This window comes from Vollenhovia emeryi, unplaced genomic scaffold (assembly GCF_000949405.1).
Source record: "Vollenhovia emeryi isolate VEMERY1.0 unplaced genomic scaffold, V.emery_V1.0 DF939251.1, whole genome shotgun sequence".
Lineage (NCBI taxonomy): Eukaryota > Metazoa > Arthropoda > Insecta > Hymenoptera > Formicidae > Vollenhovia > Vollenhovia emeryi.
Genome location: NW_011967115.1, coordinates 158,502 through 178,473, shown reverse-complemented (window position 1 = coordinate 178,473; position 19,972 = coordinate 158,502). Strand labels below are relative to the sequence as shown.

The following is a 19,972-nucleotide window of genomic DNA, read 5'->3' as shown; positions in this document are numbered from 1 at the left end:
CTGCCGTCGTCTATCTTGGGTAATTTTCTCGTCTCCTCGCCCTGATTTCTTCGCCCATGCTCGAGGATGCATTTCACTCACAACGTTGGATTTTAATTACATATTTTTTCACGTACTTCTCGGTCTTCTCCTCTTCATATTTCCCTCTCCTCTCTCATGACAACCTTTCGCAGTCAGGCGAACTCTGTAGAAAGAGAGCGCAAAATTTCGACTCGAAAATAGCGGCGCTTTATGCAAGCAAAAACTCTTCGTTTATTCTGGATAAGACAGAAAATAAAACGTACGATTAAATGACGTAAAGACAGACTCGTATCCATTTTTGGAATACACTTATCTTTATTAACCAAGTTAAATATTTAAAAGTTTAAATGTTTAAAAGTATTTAAATTTACGTAATTGTTCACTTACTGTGCTAAAAGTGGTGACAATTGATAAGCATATTTAGTACAATTAATAATAAGTAGGAAATCGATTTAAAATAATAATACTTCTTTTTATCATTACATCCGACATTAAATTCGCATTACTTATCCTTTATTCCTCTTATCATTTTATATCCCAGTTATTATCAGAATTGATCTACATTTACCTGTATCACTGATCAATTTTACATGCAAGACCACTTTTACCTTGAATTGTATACGGTTAATCACACATAGTAATTTTTATTTGATTCTATATTAACACGTTAATCAGGACAGCATGTTCGACTCGATTAATATATTTTATCCTTTATTAATTTAATCTTACGTTTAATGATATCTTAAGTAACTTTAATATGTGCGTACTCAAAGTGCAAACGGTAATCTCTTACATTTTGCATAATAGCGCGATATTTATCTATGTTTTATATTATCAAATATTTCCGCATAAATTCAACTTCGACGTAATGAAAGCGATACCTATAGAAAGTTGAGTGGATAATGCTCTTCCATCTAACACCGCGCTTTTACAACTCAATAACGCATTCCGTGTTACACGTATATAGGCAAATGCCGCGGGTTATAAATTATGTCAGGAAACTTGGGTGCGAGAAGAATATCGGTGGCGCACGCAAAACTAAACAAACCTTTCACGAAGATCCTAATGACACGTAACGAACGCGACTGACACGAACTATGCTCGAACTTCAAAACGCCAGGGGTAGCTCTCGTGTAAATACTGAGGAGAGACAGGGAGAGAGATGCAAGAAAGTGGGGCGATATTACCCAGTGGTGAATGAATATGAAAATTAATTATACTCAAGTTGAGCTGTTGGTCGATGTCTGATAGGTTTGTCGAACGGCGGTTTATAAAATGTAGTGGGACGAAATCCTTTTTTAATAAAAGAAGGAGATACTGTCGGGATGAACACATTTTTAAGCTTCCTATAAAAAGTATTGCTTGCTACTGGCATTGTCTTGTACCAAGAAACTGAATTCAGTTCACGTATTTGCATTTAATTAACATATAATGAAAAATAAATTTCCAAAATTTCTCTTTCGGTCTCTATTGATCCATCATCGATAACGACGATCCGGACGCAAGCGAAGATAATGTTCGTTGTCAACCTCGCGAAAGAATGTCGAACTGAATGATTGTTTGACCAACGTCACAGCAATTTACTGTCATTCGCTTGTTTACTGTCATTTGTTTGTCGATCGATCGCGATGTCCACCGACGTCTCCTGCCGAACATTTGTTTGATTGGTAGTCTCGCCGGTCTCGCCGGTCTCACCCCTTCGAGCATCGGCGCGGTATCGTGCGATCTCGACAAATTATTTGGTAGTTATCGCTCTCTCTCTCTCTTTCTATCATGGACGACACCAGACTGTACATGTACTATCGAACGTCCGGATACGGTTTAAATTCGCTGGTCAGAAATGCGGATCGATTAGGTTACCCCCGGTTCCGTCGAGAATCTCAATTTTTCACGAATAATGGCTTCATTTCAGATATACCGATTTCTCATCGCTGATCACAATCTTAGACGGTCCTTCAACTTAAGTGCTTATTGCGCAGCTGTGACTTTCGCTACGTTGATCTTCGTAGTGATTGTGGCTGTCTGTTCGGTAGCAGTAAGTTTTGCCATAGAACAATTTTAATTACGAGCAATAGTTCCGTTTCGCTGCCGCAATTATTTTATCTCATTAGGCGCAGAATTTATCGGATAATTAACGAAAGGGTTTAGATTATATTAGCCACATCTAAAAAAAACCCCTTATCTGTTAATTAACTTTGTCCATAATAGCAAGCATGAAAGTGCATTCTATGCACAATTATTCAATTGATAGAGAAAATTCAAGTGGGCTTATTATTCTGGCAATTAATTTGCATATGATACCGTATGACTCGATACAATAATTAAAACGCCATGACAATACGAGTACACCATTCTATAATTAACTGTTTGCTTTAAATCCAACGCAATAATATTATTTCAACGTGTAATTAATCAAGGAACAATAAACGATCGAATTATCGATATATTCCCTATCGTATCGTGGTCGGTTTTTGAATAGATAACACGCTGGCCGTTATATATTTCGTACGAAAGAAAACGAGTCACGTATCTTTCGAAAACCTTGCCAGCGCCGAACTCTCTTGTCGGCTTAAAGAAAATGTAAACAACTTTGCGAGGCAATCGCTTGAATACTGATGTGTTCCCGCACGTGCCACGTTGTATCAAATATAATTCCTATACACTCACACACGCGCGCGAAAGGGTATGCCGTGTGTCTTCAATTTTGACGAAGGGGGATTTCAACGCAATAACGTTTGCTTTAATCATATCTCTCATGCGATAACGTTTGCTTTAATCCCAATCGAGGTAACGACGTTCAAAAGTTACAATTTCCAGCTTCAGGTAAATTTGCAAACGTAACAGTTTTTATTGATTTTCAGTCAATTACTTTTATTTCACGTCCGCGAGGTTCGCTTCTTGATTAGGAAACGGATTAGAAGGCACGCGCAATAATTCCGTATTAACAATTTGTACGGAGACGAGCAAACAATGATGGGGGGTCGGAAACGAATATATAAAATAGAATGAAAATTAGTTTAAAAGACATTTAATATGTTAATTGTTTCATACACTGAACTCTTTATTCTGATGCCAGAGTTCAAGTATGGTGACGTTGAACGATACGATTTTTCGCCAATTACTCGAGAAAGCGGGGAAGGTAAGTTGCGCAGTTTCGATAATCGCACGGCTAAATTGAAACTTGATTGAGGCTAGAGTGATCGCATTAAAAGCGTCAACGTTGACTGCCAATAATTTGTAGAAGTTACCGCGAATGGAGAGCGTCGTTAGCATCATACCTCCGTACAAATGTATCCACAAGCATGTAAGTTTGTTATTTAAGCACCGAACACGTTTTGAAGGGTACGGTTAATATTTGGCGTCACGCTGTCTAATAATTTCGATCTGCAGCTACAGCGGATGAGCGTATTCCAAGAGAAAACGAAGAAAATGGTGGGTATCGATAAATCCGTTCGGTCGCTCGCTACTCACGCTAATTAAATATTTTAATTTCCGGATTTCCGGATTTCGTTGCAACAGTTATGCAAAGAGCAACTGGAGCTGGAAATAATGAACAGCAAAATGTCGTGCATCGAGAAGCTATTGAAGCCCGAGGTAAATTATTTGTCGCGATAAATGGGGACACATTGCGCGTACGGGTCGTTACTAGAATAAATATAAAAAAAAACATTTGTTCCAAACTTGAGCGCTGTCCGCGCGCGTATCCTTTGTCGCGCGTTAATCCAGCGCCATTGATAAAAAATAATTGTCCCATGGCCCCCACGCGTCCCCGTTCGGAATTTACGCGCGATCATCAACCTTAAATAATTTAATAACCCGCAGGCCGCGGAGATGAATACGATGAAACTCGGTGAAACTCGTACAAAGGGATAAACCGTGGGCCGATCGCGAACTCGTTTTTAATTAAAATTTCGCCGCTGTCGAAGAATGAGCGATTTAATAAAACGCATTTATGCGATTTTCCGCGTATACGCGCGAGATATTGTTACGATAGAAAGAAGCATCTCTCTTTCGCTACACGCGGAACGACCTATAAACTCTGAATTACCAAAGGTCGTATAAACGTATCATGACCTCTACGACTTTCGGTCGTTGCGTCGGGCATTAGATCAGTCTCGGTATATCCGGCAGGCAGTTGCGCTCGATTGGCAGACATAAAATTAGATTCGACCCTATCTCAGACCTTTCTGTGGCTATCCGAGTTTATATTGCACGACGGGATATTTTTACTCATCTCGTTAATCGGTCCTCAGCGCGGATATTTTCGGTACTTTTGTCTTTAATTAAGCGTGTTACTTCTACTTCGTGCCGACAATAGAGCTGATACTCGCCATTGGACGCAAACTTCCGAATTAGCGAATCACTCAAGTGTATCATTAACGAGGCGAAATCGTACGAAAACTACGAGCTCTAAACGTCATATTCTCGTTAGAGAGAATTTCCGTTGTTCTTATCGTCAAACGATATTTTGTTCAATGGCCGTAATTGTCGAAACTTTCAGAGTCGTGATAACTTGGGACTTTAGGAATTTTTTTGCTTCGTTTCTTTTTAATTGATTACGAGCCTTTCCTGCGATATGCGCATCATTATATTAGGCGAATTAATTCATTTGCTCTCTAATATATAAAATTATTATTATTAATAAACTTATTGACGTGTAATAACAATCCATTTTGCATTAATTGAATATCGTCATGATATGAAAATGTGTTGATAGCAACTACGCCCGATTATTATGCTAATAATGTACCTATTAAACAAATATTATGTATAATTCTTTATTAATAGTAATCTCTCTTAGGAAGAGTCCAAGTGGCGTCGTAGTAGATCACCAAGGGTGTACCATCGTCCTATCGTGGAAGCGTCAAAGTAGCAAGTAATAAGATACAGAAAAGAAAGAACGATTTGATACGTGTATAAAATCTGACAAAATTTTATTCGCAATTTTCTAATTGACGTTCTCATTAACAATATATAATTGATATAAACATAACGATTGTTGTCTGCCGTTTAAAACACGCGGCATAAATTTTGTGGCACAGTGAACCGGAAATACACACTCGTTACATATCCTCGTTGACTCTAGGCATTGACTTGATCCTTTGTGATTTGCTAAATGTCCGAAAATTATATAGGAATTATTAAGCCCGTTTCCTGTATTTATGAGTGCAGAGCACAAGTTATAACGCTGTAGTACATTAAACGCGAGTTAATACAAAACTTAGCGAATTATAATTGCGTCGAGGAAACATTTTCACACGTGGTGAAAAAACAATTGCATACAATGGTCACGTCATCGAAGTTGGAGGTTTTGCGTCGTTGCTCCGCATCCTTGTTCAAACACACGTAATTTTCGCACGATCAACATGCAAAGCGGTATAAATCATGACCGATTAAATGGACCGTGTATCGCGTATAAACGCGCAGTCTTTCTGACAAAATTTTTACATTGAAATAGGCGACGATGTGTGCAGGGAGCTGAAACTCCAGTACGTGCCGAAACTCGACGAAAAAAAAAAAATGTGGCGACCTTTTTGCGGTCTACCACATGTGAACGATGAGTGCTGTTGCGTTCTGTAAAAAGTAAACGCCATAGCGTCGCTTACGTTGCTCTTCCATTCTTCAATATTCAACCGTGTCAGACCATGTTATTTCAGAGCGTGTTCGCGAAAGTTATTAAAGTCGATCGTTCCGAATGTATCGCACATTTCTTTTTATTTTAATACGTTTCACGTTACACGTGTAATTATACGTAGACATACTCATTCTGACGACACGTAAAAATTGAAATCGCCAATACGCTACGATCCGTGTCAATTAAAAAGTTATCAATTAAGTGTCGATTAACTTGAACTACTTTCTGTTCGGGAATACCCGATTCAAACGCAGCTGAAAATTCTATGGGACGAATTTTTCCCGATTGATTCGGTGATAATAGATTGTAGAGAGAAATCGGACCTTATTCCCAGTAAGATAAAATGAAAATTATTTCTAAAACAGCTCCGTCCAACAACAAATCGATCAAGTCTTAAGATCGAGAAGCCTCTTGAATATATCGGTGATATACGTAACGTGACAATAAGAGCTATTGTGAGGGCAACACCATTGTCTCGAGACAATAACCGTGAAAGTTTAACAGTATTATTCAACTCGGAAATAAGAAGAGGCAATTTAGCATGATTGCAATCACCCGAACTTCAACGTCTATTATCTCAGGACGATCACGCGTGCTACACGCTTGTGATACACGTTCGCAAAATGTGCCTACGCAAAACTTATCATTAATATAATCAGGGTTGGGAAAGTTACTCTATGAAAGTATCTAGTTACAGTTACAGGTTTTTCGCTAAAAACTAGTTACAGTTACAAGTTACCAATTCTGAAAAGTAACGCGTTACAGTTACTCAAAAAGTGACGAATCGTTACTTTGCAGTTATTTTCTTGCAATGAACGTAAAAATATCAAATCTGCGTTTGAATTATTAAGTGTCGATAAAAGCGTTTGTGCGCAAATGCAAGACCTAATGCGATCTGCAGAGGTTTAAAAAATGTATAAAGTAATTATTAATGTAACTATTAAATTAGTTACTAGTTATCGAAAAAATGTAACCGAGTTAAATTACAATTACAGATGGAGAGAAAGTAACGAAGTTAGAGTTACCAAAAAAGTAACTGTAATTGTAACTTCGTTACAAGTAACGAGTTACTTCCCAACCCTGAATATAATTAGTCTTGACTATACGCAGTAAAAAATAAAATGTTAATGTTAACGTTTCTTACATGTCCCAAAAAGTCCACTCTAAATTTTAAGTTAAAATAACATTCATCGCGCGTGTTACTGTTTGACAAATTATAAATGTTAATCAATCAATACTATACTTCACATTTATATTTCTGTTCTTTCAACCCTAAGTGTGATGTAATAAAAACAGACAGGATAAGTAAACTACACGAATAGTTACAGATCAGAATAGTTGAGATAATTTTGAAGAAATGTCGATATTAATGGTTTCGGTTGATTTTGTGAAAAAGTTGTGTTAAAAGAGCACAAAATAGTATTCAATTTTTAAATAACATACATAAAGTGTCAAGTTATTATGTTAACATAAATATAACACATAAAAGTATTACGAAAATAATATAATATACGTTTTATGTTAATTTTACATTGAAGTCAGAATCAAATCTTGGTAACATGAGAAAATTTTGACATTTAAACACACAATTTTTTACCGTGTAATCATGATAAATTCATATTGCGGTGAAAAAAAAATAGAAAAAGATCGGAGACAAAAATATTAAGTACGTCTGATTGTGTATGTACGTACAAATGTAAATAATTCGCGTTTCCTTTCATTTCGAGAATATTCAATTAAAACAGATAAATCTAACATTTTTTAAGTAAGGAAGTGTCACGAAAGCGTGTATTACGTTATAAATAAAAAATTTTAAGAGGACAAAGTGAAGATAGAAATAATCGTGCGAACTACTTTCGTAATTCTTTCTAAATTGAGCTAAGATAATATTATCTTGCAAAGTAATATCTTACGCTATGCGACCTATATTTCGTTTATGAATTTCGATTTCTATTTCCGATTAAAGTTTACTCACCCCTGGTGCCGACCGATCCGCGCGCACCGTCTCCCTCTTCTTTTCTCGCGCGGGCTTACGGATGTCGCCAGTAGTGTCGGTCCGGACTGTCGCGGCGCGGCCGAGTCTGGCCACAGCCGTCTGTTTCCACTTTCGATCCCCCGCGCCACGGCGGGGTTGGAGAGACTGGCTCAGGAATTGAACGCGGCTACGTGGCGTACGAGAACAGGGTCTTTGCTCCCGTTTAATATTTTAGCCAGTCCATTGGCTGCTGCCGCTCGAGGCATCGACATGCGCTCTGGCTTTCGGCCGGCTCCGTTCCGCTCGGCTCGGCTCGGCACGGCGCGGCACGGCACCGCACGGCACGGCACAGCACGGCACGCCGTGCTGTTCGCACGCCTCGTTACGTCAGACCGGACTTTCAGCTCCGGGCTTCTATCTAACGAATGCGCTGCGCGGCATCCGATATCGATATGGGGATGAGACGGATCGATTTGCGCCGCGCGCGCTCGGCCTGTTTATTCGGCCATCGATCCCGCAGTTATCGAACCGCGTATAACCGCAGCGGCCGCTTACGGTTCGGGAAGTGTTGCATTCCGACCGATTCGCGAGAATCGGACCTGGAAGGGACCTCGTTATAAACGGTAGATCGTTACCGTATCGTTAAACTCCATTTTCCCTGTCCCTCCTCCTCCGCGGCAACTTTAATCCCAATATCGGCGATACCTTTTCCTTCCCTACCGATCATTTTCTTAGACTTTGGACTTGAATTGGCAATCGTGTTTTAATACGAAGCAATTGTTACGGGAACACGACGTATTCATTTGATAACATCGAAAGTCCTGATACCTCGGAGAACAATAGAATCGTTCGATATTTTCAACTTATGATATATGGAGCCACGTTTGATGCTTGTGGGAACTAACGCGAGGGAATATTTCATGTTTGCTCGATGTAACGTTGATGAATGGATAATATTCGCCAAGTTTGGAACCTAAAGCTAATTCTTCCGTGCGAAATATTCCGTAAGCCGCGGACCACGTGTTAACGTCACAAAGAAATAATTGCCGAATCTTGATGCGGGCGCAACGTTACGGTAGACATTTGCTTTTAAATAGCTGCGGTATCTGCGCGGCTGTCCTGGACGCGGCGGTGAAAAGTATTAACAATTTTCGTTCGACTTGAAAATTCAGCGGTAACGCGGCCTCCCCTGCCTCGACCCACCATCTCCGGGTTTTTAAACCCCGTGAAACGGCAACCCGAGTGTTGACGTTGGAGAATCGGGTATAGAGTAGCTTCTATATCTCCCGTACACTACGTGGTCACTGAACCGTGCGGAGAATTTTTAAAGTAGAAGAAACCTTACAGCACACAGACTATCGCCGGCATAGCGTAGACGTCTAAAAGCATAATTCGCATGCTTGCCGCATGCTGTAAAGCCGCGTGTCTATATAATTAAGTTTAGTGTAGCGAAGGTATAGGATTGTGACGTAGGGCCGAAGTTAGTTCGGCAGCGGGAATTCAACAGATTTAATAAACTTGATATTAAATCACGGCGAATATTAAATCTAGGATACAATTTTGAGAACGAGTTTGCGAAATGTCTACGAGCACGTGAAATTAGTACGTTGAAATTGATAACGGTATGAAGGATTGATCGATGTTTGTGCTTCTAATACGCGATTCGGCGTGGCTTCTTTTGTCGTCCATCGGCTATAGTCGGCAAAGCCATATATATGCCGATCGGCATTTTGTGCCGACTGGCATAGATCGATTGACACGTATTCAGTAACGGGCATTGCCCAATGAGCTTGTTGATCGGCAAAGCCGATTATAGTAAGGGCTGCAGAAGGCGCCTTAAAGCAGAAACATTCTCGCGAGTTATGTGAAAATAGGTACGTCAGAAAAGAATGTCGAGTCGAGCGTGGCATGACGCGATTTCAGATTAGATTATTAAAAAGTACAACTTATTTTGTGCCGGCTCCGCGATTGCGTACGAGTCGATTGTTCTTTCTTATTCATGGCGCGATCAAGCAGCTGTAGAAGGGAAATGGCCCAAGAGTATGTACTTTTAACAAGTGTTTTTCAAGATTTGTTCGAACTGACGTTTAATATTTTATCCCGCAAAAGTGGCTCGGCGCAAATGTAAATTGATAACGATTACATATTTTATCAGGGCAGATGGACGTGTTATGCCGATGCTTGGCAATACTGGATGTGGTAATACAATTTGGGAATGACTTCGGTTGTAGACGGAATTACACGAAAACCCCATTTATTCTACGTGTCGATAAGCCTTTGAGAAATCGATCGTACCGCAGCCGGCAGGTTGTTTATGCAAGTGTCGGTTACGTTACCACGCCGATAGCCTCGTTTGGCAAGTGTCTCGCGTCGCCATGCTTTACCGCGAAATAACCCAATAGCTCTGACACGTATCTCTGTAACGCTCGAACTTCGGAAATTTCGGACACGCGGCCGACAATGATTTCGCGTTTATGGACGTGGTTTTCGCACTCGTCCCCGTAAGGACTTTGCCCATGTAATCTAGATTAAACCGACCAAAACCAACGGATATTGTCGTTTACACCTAACGTTAAAAAAAAGGAAACAAAAGCTAAAATCAGCGAGTTGCATCGTTGCCAAACGCGTGAGTTTTATTTCGAAAATACTTACGCTTGCACAAAGGACAGAGAGAAAAAAAGCAAGTTTTTATTTTCAAGGTGAACATTCAATTTCCGATCGCGTTCCACGGTTGATTAATTTTCGAAGCATGTACAGGCCCGCGTGTATCCCGAACCAAGTTCTATGAATAGGGTAAAATGAATTTCTCGACGAGTTAGGCGGGCTCTTCTCGGTCCGCGCGAGTAGTAAGCGTCCGGGGTATGGTCAGACTCACGGGTTCTTGACAGATATCCCGGGTGACGCCTCGGCGAACGAGGAAAATCCGATTGTGTCAGTCGCCTATGTACCCACGGGGAATTTGAAAAATCGATGCTAACTTCTGACAACGGCCCGCGAGAGCCGCGGTCCCCCTTTTCTCGCCTCTTCTGCCGCTCTTCGTTTCGGCGCCCGCTCCTCACCGCCTCCCGAGAACGCTGTCTACGCAACTATCGACTTTTTCGCGGACGTGAGAGAAGGAAAGGGGTGGGAATGGGGGGTGGGCGGCGGGAGGAGGGGGAGTGGGACGGCTGGGCAGGATATGGTGGCCGACAAGCAGCTTCTGAAAAATGCCCCTGGAGCGTGACTACCCTCCGCCTTTTTTTTTCCTCTCCTCTTCTTCGGCCTCGTCCGGCACCCCGCGCGATGCCCACACCGGGTGGCGGGAGGATTCGGAACGAATGGGCCACACGTGTGCCGCGCGCATTCTCTTTTTTCTTCCTTCCTTCCTTCCTTCCTTCCCGCCCTCCCTCCCTCGTTTCATCCACCCTACGGCACCGACGCCCCCGCATCGTCGATTTCGCAGCTCGCTACTGGCAAGCCGGGCAAGTCGAACTCTCGCGAAGCTCTCCCCGGGATCGTGATTTACACTTGTCACGGTGTCGCCCTATCCCCGGCGTACCACGTGCCGCGGACACTTGGCACTTTACTCCCTTATCGCGACCGAGAATTCGAAAATCGCGTGTTTCCTCTGCAGGGTTGTATTAATAAATGCGCGCGAACCTGCTTCTTTTTTCCTTTTTGTATTAAACTCGGCTGTCTGAAAAAGTGGAGCGTCAAAATTGGATTATTAATATCATCCTGCAATTACATTCTCTGTATTTCTTGTTTAATTATGTGCATCAAGACAGTTTTAGAAAACAAGATAGTTTAGTGCAGAATTAGCTGCAGCTCGCGGACGCAATTCAGCTCTAAAAGCTTAATGCATTTAGAATTTATTAGCTCGCCAAATGCTACCATTTTGTACCCAGTCTTTAATTAATACTGGTGGTGTACTATCAGTCCACCATCTGCACTATTGTAATTTTATGAGGTGGGATAGAATGGAATACCTTTGGCTTTAATCGCGTCTCGTTGCTATCGTTATACACTGTCATATAAATTGTTGTAAACGATAACTGCAATGTATCTTTATTACTTCCTCTAGTGCACAACGGATGCGTTCCGCCCATTGATACATACGTACGAAGTAGGGCTGTAAATACAATCCGGATTTGCTAATTCCGATATCCTGATAATTAATTCGGCGAATCGTCCGATTACTCAAGTCCGGATATCCGGCCTAATGAGTCGAATCTTAATGAGAATTGAACCTAGCCTGATTTGCAAATTTATTAATTCGGATTCGAATTATCTATACAAGAATGGATCAGAAAACTGATTGCTTAGGTGGCTAGAATTTATTTACCTTTTCTTCTTGGCTGTGCGTCTTCCGCTGACACTGAAAGACTGCTCTTCTCACGGGAAAATATCGTTACAGCCGAAAAAAGCTATCATTTGGGCAGGCAGGTCGATTGCCATTTCAAAATCGAGAAATTAAATTCATTTAATTAAATTTTTTTGTAAACGTTCCAGAGTTTTTAACGTAGATATATTGTGTGTATTCTTACCGTGTACGTGATGTGACGTGATAAAATACGTCAAATATAGAACAACCTTTATATGTGTCGATCTTTATACGAAATTTATATATAAATTTTAGTACGTTGCTCAATTTCTCATGAAATTGATTTAATTTAATTTAGATCCGAATTCACGATATCACGAGTCCAATTCCTTAGATGTTAAAATTCGAGTTATTTGGACAATTAAAACATCTAGAGTAACCGGATAACAATTCGATAATTAGAATATTATATTATCCGGATACTTGCAGTCTGAACGTAGAGTTAGTCTTTTTCTTCTACTATTTCCAATTATGAAAAGAGCAGTCTATTGATTTAAAGTTGTCATATTTGACCGAATATACTAAAGAAGTTTATTCCTCTTAAGACAATCAGTTTTTTTTTTTAAATAATCCTCTCGACAACTATTCACTTTTCTCGGGAAAGATCAATGCATCTGCGACCGGGAAGATTAACCATAAATTTCTTGTTATCATGCCTCAGTGGTCGAATTGGTGAGACGCCCGTCTAGAGAGTAAGGGAGGTCCAGGTTCAAATCCTGGCTGAGGTAATATTTTTCGCAATAAACTTTCTGCATTGACCGGTTAATTAACAAATGTGGCCAGCTGGGGTGGAATGAAATTTGGAATTTTATTATACCGGCAATTTGAAGAAACGAATCTTTTATAAATTTCTTGTTATATCGTGAGATTTTTATAAAATTATTACGGGCGATGCGAAATAAACCAATGTGTGTTGCGGTTTAAAGGACTCCCATTATAGCGGTGTCTTTCAGAAAAAGATTTTAATCCCTCAAGCGAGTCGCCGGAAATCCGTCTTCGTCCATTTCTCTCGTCTCTCGCGAAGAAAAGCAGCCCCGTCGGCCCTCGTGGATCTTCGTCGGGTCGGGGAGAGAGTCCCGAGATTCTCAGATGAATAATATCTAACGTCGTTCGAGACGCGTTCTAGGATAAATTGTCGTTTGGATGTTGCGTCGTCCCTCGCACGTTCGTATGTGTGCACGTATACACGTATACGCGCGTATATCTATGCTTGAAAGTCGGGCGAAAAAGGGCTCTCGGGGAATAGGTAAACTGCAGCTAAACTGCGCATATTACATATGACTCTGCAGCGGCCAACGTATGGGATCAACGACGTTGTGCGCTGTCCGTGGGCGTGTGCGTGCGTGGGCGCTGCGCGCGCGCAGGTGTGTGTGCATGTTCGAAAGTTTCCGCGTGATAAGTGGCGAATGATTTATTCATCTCACGACGGAGCGCAGGCAGCGGTACAAATTACGCATCGCGTACAGAAAACCTTCGTGGTACGTGACAGTAATTCATACATCTGTATTAACGTAGTACGCCGCCGTGCCGCGTAACGTTCCTACGTTATTCCCGGCCGCTGTTCCGTACGGAAATTTCAAGTAATTTCACTCGTTTGCGCAAACTTCTTCGAACTGTTAAACGGCGCCCACCCTCGATGAAAATGTGCCATGTAAAATGTGAAATGGAGAGATGCGATTTCTTATCGCGGATCGTCGTGGCGCGCGCGCGCCCGTAAGCTCTGTGACTAATTGAATTAATTCAAAGATTAAATATATCAATGATAGCCAGTTTTAACGACTTACACTGGCCAATGCTTTTATGTTAAAGGCAAAACACGTTACAACGTTTCGGTCCCGGATTCGGACCCTTGTCAAGTCATCTGTTACAAGATTGTTAAAGATCACATATTAATTGTTTGGCCAATACCGTGACAGTAAGATATTAGTCAAAAATTAAAAAATTGCACTCTTTGGCTGCCAACCAAAGAGTGCAATTTTTATACTTTTTATTTTTGGTTGGCGACCAAAGAGTGCAATTTTTATTTTTTATTTTTGACTAATATCTTACTGCCATAATGGTATCGGCCAAACAATTAATATATGATCTTTAACAATTTTATAATAGATTACTTGATAAGGGATCCGATTTTGGGACCGATAAGTTGCAACGTGTTTTGTTTTTCAAATAAAAACATTAGCCAGTGTAGTTTGTCAAAATTGGATATCATTGGTTTTTAGTTACTGGTGTTATATTAATGGTGTTATAATAATACGTAAATACTATCTGTGGTTAAATATATCGTTTGTCGTTTCGCTGATATAAGTCAGCTGATTGAGGCTGCATATTTAAATATATATCCGTTGAATGTGATTTATCAAATGAAATGACACATTGGAGGACCGTTTTAGAGCTTGTCCCGCAAGACGAAGTCAATTTCTCAGATAAACTGACACGTATTATTGATATGATATAATATATACAATGTTATATAAATTTACATTGTCTGTAGGACTGACACACCGATTGCAGATTAGATGCCGAAGCCCCGGCGCGGCTGCAATCGGGGGGGGGGGGGGGGAGAGGGAGAGGGCGAATCCCAGACAGCGGAATTGACTCGAAATTTTTTCTCGTCGATTTGACACGTTCCACCGCGAAGCTGTCATCGAATTTCGGTTGACTAATCGAGCGTATCGACACGCAATCACTTAGAAATTGACGCGATGGATTGACTGTCGACGCGCGGTGATTCGATTTCGGATGCGAACGGGACATGCCCGTGGGTTCGATGTAGTTATTAGAGAAAATGGAATTAATCGGCCAACCGGTGCGGTAATTTGGAGCGACGTTAACCCGTATATTACTGATATCGCGGCCAGAAGGGGCCGTTTCCCCAATCTCGGGAGTAAAAATAATTGGCGACGCGCGCGAACCCATCTAGAACTGAAATTCGGACCTCGATAAAGATGCCGGGGGCTAAGCAGATCACGGGCGCGTATCTTTTTTTCCACGGTATACCCAACGGACCTATGGTTCACTACAAGAGCGTAACTCGGTCGGGCTATCCTTTGCTCCGCGGGAATTTTTGATTAAAGTTTAATTTACAGGTACGGCTCCTGGCGGACTTTAAAACGAGATTTTTCACCCCCCACTCTAACCCACTCGCGCTTGCTTATCGTTATTCCGGGAAGAGCCGAGCGCGATGACGTCTGTAAATATTATCAGCGGCATAAGCATGTCGCAAAGTGCATTACACGCAACTATGGATATTTTTAGATATATTTGCGCGTCACTTGAGAGCAGCCGTACCCTTTAAAGTAACGTAATTTTATGTAACGCGTAGCGCGCAATCAAATATAATTCCACACATTTATTTCAAGTCGCGCAAGTTCGGTCGTTTCACGGACAGTTTCGCCGGAACGTCGATACACCTGCGAGTCGCGTAATCGCCCAAATAGTACTTTGAACTGAAAATAACTTGACGTTCGCCTAAGTTAGCGTATTAGTTTCTTCTTTACTTTGGCATCTGCTGTACACTGATTGTGAGAAAAATGTCCGATTAAATACAATTCAATTGCAAACGGATACAGCCAATTGAATTGTGCATCCGGTGAAAAATGCGATCGGTTTTTCAGTCAAATTTCATCGGATGTATCCGTAAGTTAATCGGAAAAATTAACCATCGGACGCTTTTTAATTTGGCTCATCCGATGAAAATTGGTCTCAGTTTCGGAATTATGCAGGGAAATTACGCACGGCAATTAAAAGTAATGTTAGTCGGGCGGATCACTTAGGTAACGTAAACGCGCCGTACTTTGCGAGCTCTTCGTGTGTTAAGAAAACGTACGTGGGGTCGATGTGAAAAAATGGCCTTGACACTCTCCGAATGAGTTTCGGCCGATATTATCGCATAAGTTTCACCTCTTAAATTGGTTTCGGAGCGCAAACTTTATCGTATCGCGCGGATCCGCGGTATTCGCGAGTGACCCAGAAGAGGGAAAGGTATTTAGAAGGTATACACGTCTACGATAGCACGGCAAACTCTACGGCGTTTGCCAATTAACGATACTCAAACTTTGCGCTCAAAAAACTCGGCCGGTGTTACTCGAGATTTAATTGCAGCGGCGCTTTATCTAGACGGTTCGGAAAGCGGCTCTTCGGGCGATGCTATATCTTCGATCGCGAAATCAGTCTGTACAAGACCGGTGCCGGGCCATCCAAGATTACGTAGTAACGCGCGAATTACGGACACGCGAATTTGAACGTCGGGCGATAAAATACGGGGCTTGGCAGCCCCGCAAAAAGATCCCACATGCGTTTAAATTTTCCTCCTCTTTTCTCTCGTTTCCCCATTCTTTGTTCTCCCCCTTTCTTCTCCCCGCGCACCGCGATGCCCCGCGCACGCGCGCTTAATAAAATGAATATCGCCCTCCAAGGATAACCGCGCGCGCTAACGCGGGCGGCGGCGGCGGGCCCGGCGCGAAATTAAAAGCAAAACGTGGTGGAGAACGCGATATTTCAGGAACAGACCCATGGGTAATTGCGCGAAGTAAATTCGAAGCGGAGGCAGCGCCGGCGGCCCGAGCTAGCACGCGAGAGCGTGAAAAAGAGCGACGCGCGTAAATAATAATTGCCAGTCGTCCGTGCAGTTCCCGCTCGCGTCTAATTAACATGAGATCCAGTTAATCAGCGAGAATAGCAATGGGCGATTAAAAAAAAGAGAGAGAGAGAGATCGGCACCACGTCATCGCGGAATACCCCATCCGATGCTACGACCGATTGGTTTTTCCAAGTCCACCTTTTCCTTATTAGCTAGCAACAAATGTGATTCACGCGAAGATCTTCGCGTGAGATCTTCGCGAAGGATGACCACGAGTTAAATTGGTCGAAACCAAAAATCTTGCATAGCAAGTACCTCGCGAGAAAAAGAGAAATTGCCAAAATGTTTTTTTTTATCAAGAAGACCAACAACGTTTCTTAACTTCCAATCGTTTTACTTATTAACTTACAAAATCTTATAATTGCGTGTGTTGTTGATTTGCAGTACTACTTGATAAGGACCCAAAAAAATAGGGTCGAAACGTTGTATTAAACAAGTAAAGGAATACGCCAGTCGGGTTGACTATATGTTTCCCGTTTTAATTATTTAAAAGACATCAATGATAACTTGACCACGTCTAGTCTGGCAATTTGAAGGTTTAAAACTCACAACGTTTCGACCATGGTTTGCGGTCCTTTTCAAGTGATCTAACGGTACAAATGCACAATGATATTTAAAAACCATTCGTACATAAACAAGTTACAAATAAGAGTCGGAGGTTTAAGTTTGAGAGCGAACCAGACGTGGTCGAGTTATCATTGAAGTTTTTTAATTACTTCTGGCGACGTTGAAGATTGCCTCTCGTTAGCATATTATTTAAAACCAAAAATTGTGTGGTAGATGTTCGATGGTATAAAATAAATATTATTCAAAGAGCTGGCGACCCAAACACTGTACGTGCTAAAACACTTATATTTTCAAAATTAGCACATACGTTTCGACCTACAGTCAGGTAATCTTCAGTGTATTATAAATTCCAAATATTAACGTTTAATATACATAAAAGAAACCAGTACGTGTGAATACACTGAAAATGACTTAATTACAGCTCGAAACGCGTGTATTAATTTCGAAGGCAGAAGTGTTTGAAGACGTTCCATCAGTGTCTGGCTCGCTAGCTCCTTGAATGACATTTATTTGATTTCTCTTAAATTATGTAATCGATTGTGGCAAATTAGATACGATGTAAAATGTGTGCGATATCGTTGCGAGCCATCTGAAGTCTCGTATTAGCATAAGAATGCATGTACACATATCTCTTTCAAATATCATGGGCGTGCATACATCGCGTTATCCCTGAAGAGTCTGACCTGAAATACGAGACAGGCCAGAATTGCGGGCGCCGCAATAGTTCACGGTAACAGCCGTATTATGAAGACCCGTACGATACGCATTTTCAGGCCGCGGCTGAATCCGCGATTACCATTCGGGGGGGGGAAAATAATGTGTCGTTCCGCCCCGGTCGTGCCCGACGTATCCGTGCGTCCGTTAATGTGTGTGCGCACACGCGTGTTTACCCTCGCGAGAGCCGCATGCTACGCAATAATGACGTTTTCGAGATAGCCCGCGCGCCACGTTCGAAGTCTCGGCGCGTGGATATGAAAATGCAGTACGTGCATATTTCGACGTCGTGGTGTGTGCACACTCTTTTCGCGCATGTCTCGCCGGTAGAATCGGAGCCGCCGCCGAGATCCCGGGGCATAAAGGGTAAAGCGAGCACTTTGTCCAGAATTAGGGCGGGCGACGACCAGAAATACAACAGATATAGCAGGTAAACGTGTTTAATAATTATCGCGACTCCTAATTTCGGTAGGAGCGTGAAGAGATTGAACGCATGCTTCGTCGTTCGAAAAGCGAGTTATATGTAGACGGTGTTTTATATTCAGCTATACGTATATTATATATTTACTCGAAAGTCTCCCGATATATACTCCTTCAATACTTTTAATTTCACAATTTTGAGAGACATACCTGTTACACTGTACGAAATATATGACGCAACTTCATTACGTTTGCTCTGGTTTCACGGAAAATATTTTACGTGTATTTACCGCGAACGTCGTTATCGTGCCATGGCGCGTTTTCGCGCGATGCAAGTGCAAATATTATATACAACCGCATGAGTACGGCAATATTACGGTTAACACCAGAAACAATACTTCCCTTGTCTCGTAGACGCAGATAACGGTATTTCTGCTAACACACAATCGATACCCGATATACATCACAGTAGTACAGAAAATAATAACCGATTGCCCTTTCAAACGATATTGTTTTTTCCTCTCTTCTCTCTCGCTCTCGCTCTCCCCCTCCCCCCCCTCCCCTCTCTCTTTATTGTACAATGCAGTTGCAGTTTTTACAGCCGCCGTGCTTTTTCACTCGCGAAAAAAACGCGAATACGCGCGATACCGTTAAATCTAACACTAAAGCATGTACTCGCGCATTTGTCGTGTATTCCAACAACGCCCGTTCATCCCGTTAGAGATACACATGTGGATGTAGAATAACTCTCTGCGATCCGTATAAAGATCGGGAGCGAAGGAGAGCGCGGGAATGGTGGGACAGATTGGCGGGAGGGGACGGAGAACATCATGCGGATATATTGATTTTTTGTTACAAATAGAAACGCGGGACAGACGGCACAGATAGAATGATACCAATCAAGGCATTGTTGCTATAACGCGATTGTTGGATATGAAATTTCAGAATGCAACGCCCGTGTCGCCGGATGCAATTCGGCCGTTCAGGTTTCAATCAGGCTGCGTCGTTTTCGGGCAGAAATCCGGCGAACGCCATCCGCGGTCTTGCTGTAGAATTTGCGAGTCCCGTATTTACATAAAATCCGTTTTAGACAATTCACCCGCGACGCGACTCAGGATCCGGGATAAATTATATATATATGTACTATATATACCAATCTGACATATCGCAGAAGAGACGTTTCGCGAAATTGATCAGTAAAATATGAGCGTGTTTTGTTCCCCCGAAGATAACACGAATGCGAGCGATGTGTGTAGTAAACCGACTGATTTAATAATCATAGTCCATGACTTGATACAATCGAGACTTTAATTATGTATTTAATTAATGTTATATGTGAATTTGTGCTGAACTCCAGTCTCTAGATTTGACATCCAACATGACGTTTCCTTTATCCGCGCTAATTTTGCTCTCGTTTTGCTGGTTTTCTTTCGTTATCTGCGCGCATCACGATTCGACGTATCCCCTGCCTTCATACATTACTCGCACATTATACGTCGCGGAATACTTTCCAATTGAATTTTCACGCGATCCTTTTACATGATGTATGTATGCGAGACCCATCATAATTTCTCACTTTGACAAATGCAAGCGGATCGATCTGACACGAGATGACCCTCTTTCTATTGATAAAGTGCC

General features: G+C 41.8%; 2 protein-coding genes across 2 annotated transcripts in view; both read left to right on the top strand.

The window, feature by feature from the left end:
- The first annotated feature begins 3,106 nt into the window (after nt 1-3,106).
- On the top strand, nt 3,107-5,198 carry LOC105559875. The gene is made up of 5 exons (XM_012008506.1): nt 3,107-3,160; nt 3,263-3,325; nt 3,412-3,453; nt 3,541-3,615; nt 4,823-5,198. Exons 1-5 carry the CDS (start codon nt 3,107-3,109, stop codon nt 4,892-4,894), a joined length of 306 nt encoding a protein of 101 aa, XP_011863896.1. The 3' UTR covers nt 4,895-5,198.
- A 13,001-nt stretch (nt 5,199-18,199) lies between these two features.
- LOC105559852 (vitellogenin receptor) overlaps nt 18,200-19,972 on the top strand; it is a 51,384-nt gene continuing 49,611 nt past the window's right edge. Inside the window, exon 1 of the mRNA XM_012008466.1 lies at nt 18,200-18,344. The gene's annotated coding sequence lies outside the window, so the exon portion shown is untranslated. The remainder of the gene's footprint in view (nt 18,345-19,972) is intronic.